Source organism: Notothenia coriiceps, unplaced genomic scaffold (genome assembly GCF_000735185.1).
Source record: "Notothenia coriiceps isolate Sejong01 unplaced genomic scaffold, NC01 NC01_scaffold00004300, whole genome shotgun sequence".
Taxonomy (NCBI): domain Eukaryota; kingdom Metazoa; phylum Chordata; class Actinopteri; order Perciformes; family Nototheniidae; genus Notothenia; species Notothenia coriiceps.
The window spans coordinates 222,149-230,985 of NW_011337001.1; the positions used below are offsets into that span (position 1 = coordinate 222,149).

The 8,837-nt window shown below is 36.2% G+C and overlaps 1 protein-coding gene across 1 annotated transcript in view; it reads right to left on the reverse strand.

Moving 5' to 3' along the window:
* The window catches only part of LOC104942191 (regulator of G-protein signaling 6-like), a 32,820-nt gene that overhangs the window by 9,031 nt on the left and 14,952 nt on the right, over positions 1-8,837 (reverse strand). Inside the window, exons 7-8 of the mRNA XM_010767389.1 lie at positions 6,796-6,911; positions 5,800-5,925 (exon numbers count right to left, since the gene is read on the reverse strand). Of these exons, the coding sequence (XP_010765691.1) occupies positions 5,800-5,925; positions 6,796-6,911 (242 nt within the window). The remainder of the gene's footprint in view (positions 1-5,799; positions 5,926-6,795; positions 6,912-8,837) is intronic.

The following is an 8,837-nucleotide window of genomic DNA, read 5'->3' on the forward strand; positions in this document are numbered from 1 at the left end:
GAGGCCAGTTTTATTAGGTTTCCGAAAACCTAAAGGATCTACAGGGGTTCCCAACCTTTTTCCCAAGAGCCCCCCCAAATGACTCCTGTTGGAAGTTGCCCCCCCCAAACACAACAGCGGTAATTAAAGTTTAAAACTCTCAAAAATGCTACAACTGCTGTCACAAACTGGATGAATGTGAAGTATTTTGTTAAAGGAGGATGAAAGTGTAATTAAGGAGCACTATTGGAGTGACTTTGATGGTTATTGGACTCAGGATTCATTCATTTGGATTCCCGCTGTATGAAGAAATGAAAGGACGGCGCAAGTGGAAACAATTCACAAAGGGATTAAACTGTTTGAAACACATGCTCAAAGTAAACCGGATTTTGCCGATATGTTTATGTGGATTCAAAAGTCATAAATAATCTACAAAATGGAGGAGACCGATCTGATCGGAGCAACTGTGACAAATAATCCAACTGAAACCGGCATGGACAATGACTATGTTTTAAAAATGCGCTTATCCAGAAAAGCCTGGTTTGGACACTTTACGGGCAGAAGAAACATTTCTATTAAAGAAAGAATTATACATTTCTGTCTTTTTATGCCTTTAATAGCTACTAACTTGAATTTCTATTCAAATTATCAATTATTTGTTATATGTTATTGTAATGTAGAAACAAGGCTTTTAGTGACAATCATGTATGGCGTTACAATTATATTAAAAAAAAAAAAAAAAAAGTCTAAATATGATATTTGGCTTTTTTTTTTTTTTTTTTTTGGGTTTTGGGGTAAAGGAAAAAATTAAAACCCCACCCCCTTTTTCCGGCAAAAGCCACCATTTTTTGGTTGGGGCCCCCCCACCCGGGTTTTTTGGTTTAAACGAGACGAAATCCACCCTAAAAACGTATTTAAGGCCCAAAAAAAACCTTTTTAAAAAAAAAAAAAAAAAAAAACTTGGGTTCCCCTAATTGGCTAAATTTGGGTTGAAAACCCTTTGCTTTACGGCCTTAATTTTTTTTGGAAAAAAGTTTTTTTTGGGGGGCTTTATTTTTTTTTTTTTTTTTTGTAAATTTTTTAAAAAGGCGCCCCCTTTTAATTTGAAAAACTTTTTTTTTTTTTTAAAAACCATTTATAAAGGGGGTTTTTTTTTTGGGGGGGTTTAAAATTGAAAGGGGGTAACTTTTTTCCGCCGGAAAAAAGGGGCTTAATATCTTTTCAAAAATTTTTTGGGTTTAACAAGGAAAAAAAAGGTTTTTACTTTTTAATTAAAAAAAAAAAATTTTTAAAGGGTTTAAAACCAAAAAACCCCTTGAAAAAAAAAAGGGAAAAAAAAAACCCTTGGGAAAAAAAAAAAAATCATTTGACTTTTTTTTTTGGTTTTTTTGGGTAACCTTTTTTTAAATTTTGGTTTTATTTTTTGGCCTAATTTTTAACCCTAAAATTAAAAGAAATTTTAAAAAAAAAAAAAAAAAATTTTTTTTGGGGGGGGCCCCGGTTTTAAAAGGGGGTCCACCACGGCCCGGCCAAAAAAAAACCTTTATTCGGTTTTTTTTTTGTTTAAGAAAAACCCCCAAAAGTTTAACCCGGGGTTTTTTTTTTGTTTTTTCTTTTGGGGCAAATAATTCGTTTTGGCAAAATTAAAAAATTTTACAAAAATTTTTTAAAAACAATTTTTGGAACTTTTCCCCCTTTAAAAAAGGGCCCCCCCCCTTGAATTTCCCTTTTCCCCTTTTTTTTGGTTTATTTTTTTTTTTTTTTTTGGTAAAAATTTTTTTTTTTATCCCTTTAATTAACCCAAAAAAGTTAAACTTCTTTTAAAAAAAGAAAAAAAGCCCCCCCCCCGTTTAAAAAAAACCCCCCCCCGCGGGGGGGGGTGTTTTTTTTTTTTTGTTTTGGTTCTTTAAGAAAAGTTAAGAAAATTTTTTTTAGTTTTTTTGGGTTTTAAAAAAACCGGGAATTTTTTTTTTTGCTTCGGTTTTTGTTTTTTTTTTTTAAATTCCCCTTTTTTTTTTTTTTGGGTTGAAAAAAAAATTTTTTAAAAAAAAAAGGGGGCCTTGAGAATTTTTTCCAACCGAAAAAAAAATTTTTTTTTGTTAAACCTTCATTTTAAAAAAAAAAAAACTTTAAATTTTTGTTTTGGAGTTGGGTTTTTTTTTAATTTTGTTTTTCCCGGGGGAGTTTTTTAAAAATTTAAAAACCCCCCCCCGATTTTTTCCCGAAACCCCGGGTAAAAAAAAAATCTTAAAAAAATTTTTTCCCTTTTTTTTTTTTTTTTTTGTTTTTTTTTAAATTTTTTTCTTAAATTTTTTTTCCTTTTGGGAAAAGGTTTTTTAAAAAAAAAAAAAAGGGGGTTTGGGCGGGGGAAAATTTTTTGAAAACCCTTTTTTTTTTTTTTTTTTTTGTTTTTTAAAGAAAAGGGGCCAAACCCTTTTCTTTTTAAAAATTTTTTTTTGAAAAAAAAAAAAAAAGGAAAAAGGCACATGAAAGGCAAACGTACAAAGGGGTTTTTAGGGGTATTTGTTTGGAAAGAAAAATTTTTTGGAAGAAAGTTAGAAAAAAAGGAAAAAAACCTTTTTTCTTTTTTTTGTTTTTTTGGGGTGGTTTTTTTTGTTAAAAAAGAAAAAACCTTTCCCCCCCTTCCCCCGCCCTAAAAAATTTTTTTTTTTTTTTAGTTTTAAAAAAAGGGGGTTTTGTGAAAAACCCTTTTAAAGAAATTCCCTCGCCCTTATTCCTTCCTCCCCCCTTTTTTTCTTTTTTTAATTAAAAGAAAAAAAAAAGGGTTTGAAACGTTTCGCGAAAAAAAAGCAAAAACATTTTTTTTTTTTTACCTTAACCTAAAACCTTGGGTTTTCCTTTTTTTTTTTTCCCGCCAAAAAAAGAACGAGGGTTTTTTGGGGGGTTGAGGTTTTCTGTTTCTTCCCCCCGAAAACTGGGGGAAGAAAACTTTTTTTTTTTTAATTCGAAAAAGGTAAACGTTTGTTTTGGAGGCCAATTTTTTTTGGGGGTTTTTTTTTGTTTGTTGGGGAAAAAGTTTTTCTTTTTTTTTTTTTTTTGGTTGGTTTGGGGTTTTTGGGTGAAAAAAAAAAAAAAATTTAAAAGAATAAAAAGGGGTTTGGGTTTGGGGGTTTTTTGGGGGTTTTTTTTGGAAATTAAAGAATTTAACGTTTTTTAAAATTTTTTAAAAATATTGGGGGGCCCCCCCCCGACAAAAAATTTTTTTTTTTCCCCCAAGTCCAAAACCGCCTTAAAAAAAAAAATACTTTTGCAAAAATTTTGCCCAAAAAAAAGAGAAAAACCTTTTAAACCCCCTTTATTTAAAAGTTTTTTTTTTCCCCCACAAAAAAACTCACCTTTTTAAATTAAATTAACCATTTTCCCCCCTTTTTCCGGAACGCAAAAACGCCCCTTTCGGGCAAAAACCTTTTTACAAATAAGGACCCTAAATTAAAACCCCGAAAAGGGACCCCCTTTAATGACTTTTTTCGGTTGCCCCCGTTTTTTTCACCCCGTTAAAGGGGAAAGGCCCTTTTCCCCAAATTGGGAAAGGGGGGACGTTTTCACGTTTAAAAAGTAAAAAACCCAAAAAATTAAACGTTTTTTTTTTTTCCCCCGTTTTCCTTTTTTGGTTTTCCCACCTTTATTTTTAAAGAAAGGGAAAAGGAAAAACCTTGGGGCAAAAACCAAACCCCGTTTAAGTAAGCGGCCGGGGAAAAAAGAGCCCCGAAAAAAAGAACCACCCAAAAAAAAGGACGAACCAAACACCCCTCCCAAACCGGGCTTCCCCCCGGGGGGTTTTTTTCTTTTTCAACTTTACGTCAAAACGAAAAAAAAAAAAACCGCTTCTTTCCAAGGGGTTTAAACCGGCCCCCTGGGTTTTTTTTTTTTGTTTTCCTTTTTTTCAAAATTTTTTAACCCCCCCCTTTTGGGTTCAAGAACGGTCGGCCCAAAAGTTTGGGAAAAAAAAAAGGTTTTTTCCAACCCCTTTTTGGGGTTTTTTTTTTGTTTTTCTTTTTTGACCGTTCTTTTTTTTGTTTTTGAAAAGAAAAAAAAAAAGTCCTTCAAGACTAACACATTTTTGCAAAAAAAAAAAAAAAAGGGTTTTTGTGATTTTTCCCCTTTTTTTGTAACCCGAAAAATTGGTTAAAAAAATTTTTTTAAGGAAAAAAAAAGACCAAAAACCAGGTTTCCGTTTTTTCCCCCCCCGTACCCGGTTTTTTGTTAAACGAAATTTTAAAAAAAATGGACTTTTACTAAACAACATCATTTCCGTTCAAATAAAAAGATATCGTGGAAAGTTTGTGTTCCGTTAAAGTTCCACGAAATTTTTTTTTACTTCTTGTAAGTCTGTTTCCGTAAAATTTTTTGTCAGTAATTTTCTTTTCTTATTCTTTTTAATTTTCTGATAGTTTCTAAGGGGGTTTTGAATTTCCTTTCTTGTGGGTGTCAGCTAAAATTGGATCATGGGTGAATATTTTATCAGCATGGAACCAATAGGAATGATAAACTTCGAGTGTTATCAGTTTGATTCTTTTACAAATGGGATTATCAGGTCACCAAGTTAGACCCCCCGGTTTCTAGGTCCACCCCCGCGGTCCGGAAGTCCTANGTTAATGAGATCATTTGATTTGTCTTCGTTAAGAAAACAAGCTTTACTTGAAGGACCAGTTTGTAGGTTTTATATATTGGCACACTTGTAATATAATATTTGTAACTATGACTAATTAAATTAGGTGAGAAACCTGTAAAGAGGGACTTCAAATACCCACATTTAACATTTGAAGGCCTTTACTTTGAATAATTCACTGAGGCTTGTCCCCAGTATAAGAGAGGGAAGCAGGTAATACACCGTGTTGGCCAGCAGGGGCAGCAGAGAGCCACTCAAGTGCCTTCAGCATGAGTTTGTATCTATATTGATCTGTTGATTGCTCCAGAGATAACCTAATAATACAGAGAGAAACACTCTGGGGTCTGCTTCTCTCTCTCACTCCACTTCTCACCCCTTGTCACTCTCCCTCAGTAATGCTCTCCAAAAGGCTCCCTCATAAAAGCAATTAAACGTCTGGAAACAGGAACAATAGAGAGAGAGGTGATCAGTGTGTGTGTGTGTGTTTTCTCCCCCTGTAGCTCAGGGGTATCAACAACCTTCACGTTATCTCACACAGTTTATCCCCAGAAGTCTCTCTCTCTCTCTCTCTCTCTCTCTCTCTCTCTCTCTCAGAGGTGCTAATTCTAGCTCACACTCGCATCACAAATACACACAGCGGAATTCAAGCCGAAAAACAAAAGTAGACACTGTATATCTAAATGAGGTGTAAATGTAATATCTGTACGCAACAACTATGTGAAATGTATTTATACTTTCAAATGCAACAAGATTCATTTTTCGTACTCTTTTCTGTCTCTCAGAGTCTGTTTTTCCTCATTGTGTTCAAGGTACATACCATATCTTTTGTTCTGGGAACCGGAACATCTTTCTCTTGTGATTTGTTTCTTCCCATGTTTACTGTGTGCCAGTGGGTTGAAATGATGGTGTGGAACCAACAAATGTCAAAGGGAAAGCTTTCAGAGCAGTAAAAGCTGCTGTATGCTGTTATTCTATAAAACGATGCTATACGGTACTTCCTGTTTTTTTCCTAAAGCAGAATAAACTATCCCTTTCTTTCCCTTTCTCCACAACAACCCTAAACATAAAGTTGACAACCGCTGCACACCGCAAGATGTGTTCATATAGGAATTGTAAAAGTTCTCATGAAATGGAAAAGATATAACATAAAAGGGATTAAAGAGGATTATTGAAGCATCTCCGTTGCTCACCGCAGGTTTTCTGAGCTAAACTCTGACTCCAGGAACTTGAGGAAGAGCTCCTGTCCCGCCGGGTCCTTCAGCGCCTCCTCCAGAGAGAACCCCCACTTCTTCACCCGCTGCTGACTGGGCTCCTTACTGGGAGAGAGGGGAGGTAAAAGAGAGTATAAACATCCACCTGATGCTTCAACAGGAAGGCCACGATAGAATAGAGATTAGAAATTACAAGGGAATTGTGAATAAATGCTAAGTGACGTGAAAACAGAGGCAGGAATACATCTTAAAAACCTGATTTGATATCAGTCACCTAAGTGCTGATGTTGACGTGAGATTGGTGTCGGGAAAGCAGCGCATTATGCCAACGTTCATCTGAAATCAATCTGTTTTAATCTCTGCAGGGAATATATTTCCTCCTATCATGCAATTAATCTACCCGTCTGAATTATTAAACTACATTAGGCACAATTATTATACGTCTGCTCTAATTAATTCCTGCATAATTCAGAACAGGCTGGGAGTGCAGAGCAGAGTGCAAGTGTTGAGAGCTGCAGCTCCTCTCCACACAAAATACAAAACAAAATGAAACTACTTTCAACAAAACAACTCTGCAGTAAACATTTCAGGATCAGGAAACAAAGTAATGTCAATTTTCAATTAAAAAAGGTCAGATTTTACCCCAAAAACGTAATAAACATAATTACATCTACTATGTAACTCACACACTTATATTGGCCAGCACTCAAACCCATTTTACGTGATAGGCTAAGGGGAGGGACATCTTTAAGCGGCTGCTGACCAATAACAACAGAGCCGGCCAGCTAACCAATCAGAGCAGACTGGGCTCTGGTTTCAGACAGAGGGTGAAAAGAGGTGCTGCAGCACAGGCAGTATGAGAAAAATAAAGAGCTTGTTGAACATTAATACCCTAATAATGAGAACAATAAGTCTTCTATCATTTAGGGGGAAGTGTCCATTGGATGTGAAAGTGAAAACGTGGTGGTTTTGTACCTGGCCTCCAGTTCCCAGAGGGAGGGGTCGTCGCTGGTCCAGGGATTAGCCGGTTCCTGAGCCGTCACAAACTGGTCGTAGTCCATGTACTGGTCGGTGTAGCTTATCAGACTGACACACACAAACAAACAAACAAACACAACGCAGAGACAGAGGACAGGGCAGATTAATCATCAAGTTAAGAGAGAAAGTTTGCCATGGCCATTTGTTCAATGAGATTAATATTTCCTGTTTACCTGAAGGCTTTCAGGAGATAATTGAGTAAATTATGCAGAAACAAATCGTGAAGCAGGAGCATCTGTTCTGATCAAAAGCTGAGATGTGAACCTCCTGCCTCTCTTTGATAGTCTGAGATAAACACAAACCGAGAGACGCAGCGAAGAAGAAAAGGCATCAACAACAGCAGGGTTCTGAAAATGTTTTAATGATCTCAGTCTAAACCGTCATTTAATAATCTGCTATAACAGATTGTGATTTCTTTCCTACGGTATGTTAGTCACTCTAGCATTCTTCAAAGAATACACTTTGACGGCTAACAATCAGACCTGCAGTTTGCAAACATAGCCGGCTAATTCAACAGTTTTAGCAAGAGACAATCAATACTAAATCAAATGGAGGATGTCGGACAATCGAGACCAGAGTGTAGATGTAATGACAAACACTGGTCTCAGATCAGTGCATAGTAAAGTATGCAACCACACGAGCCAAGAATCAGGACCAAGCACAGCGACAACCTGAACAGAATCCATTAAACCTACCTGCACTCTCAGAATTGTGCATGTGTTTAGTTGAAAGTAAAACGATATGTTCTCCTTACCTTTAAAGCTTTGCACTTCAGTAGTTTGCATCCAGAGAAATACACCCCAAATGAAAAGAAAAGTCAAATCTATTCAACTGGAAGTGAAGCATCGTCCTGTGAGAGCCTGCCCAGTGTGCATCCATCAGGTTTGATCATGTCAAACAGATTAGCTAAAAAGACTGCATGTTATCATAAAACCCTTTTCATCAAATCAGGATTTTTGCACTCGTAAATTGTTCTAATGAATCTTTACTTGTGCATGGACTTCAATAATGTTGTGCTTAGATACTTGTGAGACAAATTGAACTAAAGTAAAGGAAACCACGCCTCAACAAACCGCTGTACATGTTCAAAATATTTGTTCTCCATGCAGCAGTTCAAGTTTACACTTTTGTTCACATCATATATTTTCTGATTTCAACCTAAGGTCAATCAACAGGAAACAGTTCAACCAACATGAGTAGCATGTGCCCACTCACCCAAAGAGTGATCATACTTCAGAAATGATTCCTAATGTGAAGTGTTTTTTTTTTAAATAAACGATGATGCTAGTAGTTTAATCGTGACATGTTGTTTCTTGCAGTTATTGGGGAAACGCAGCAGACTATCTGCTCTGTTGAGCACAAAGGAAACTCTGTAGAGGAGTCAGGAGATCAAAGGGTCAGAGAGGCGGAGCAGTAATCACAGTTTCTGCTCCGCTGGAAGCTACGGCTCACCGACCGACTGAGCAGAGGATGGGAACGACAGGGAAGCAAACAGAGGAGAGTCTGCCAGACATGAAGGGGGGGGGGCTAGAAAGGCAAGGCAAGTGTATTTAAATAGCACCTTTCAACACAAGCATCCAGACTAAAACCACCAGACTCAGGGACAGTTTCATCCCACAGGCCATAAGACTATTAGACACCTGAACTTTGAAACAACATCCATAACATTCATCTGGCTGCTACTTAGAAATGATTGATCTAATATATCATATTCCAATCACTTGTATATAGACTCTTATTGCAAGTACGTTCAAATATCCAAGTGCCGTTTTCAGAGTTCTATCTAGTGCAGCAATATGATGAAATGTTTCTTGTTTAACTCCGCGCGAGGACTTCTTAGTCCGAAAATCGTTTAGCTGATTTTATGTAGTTCATCTACTGAAGAAGTGTCTTGGATACTTTAGGTTTGTACATTTTTATTACAATACTCCAGTGTAAAATTTTTATTCCCGCCTTTTCGGGTAACGACATCCTAAAAA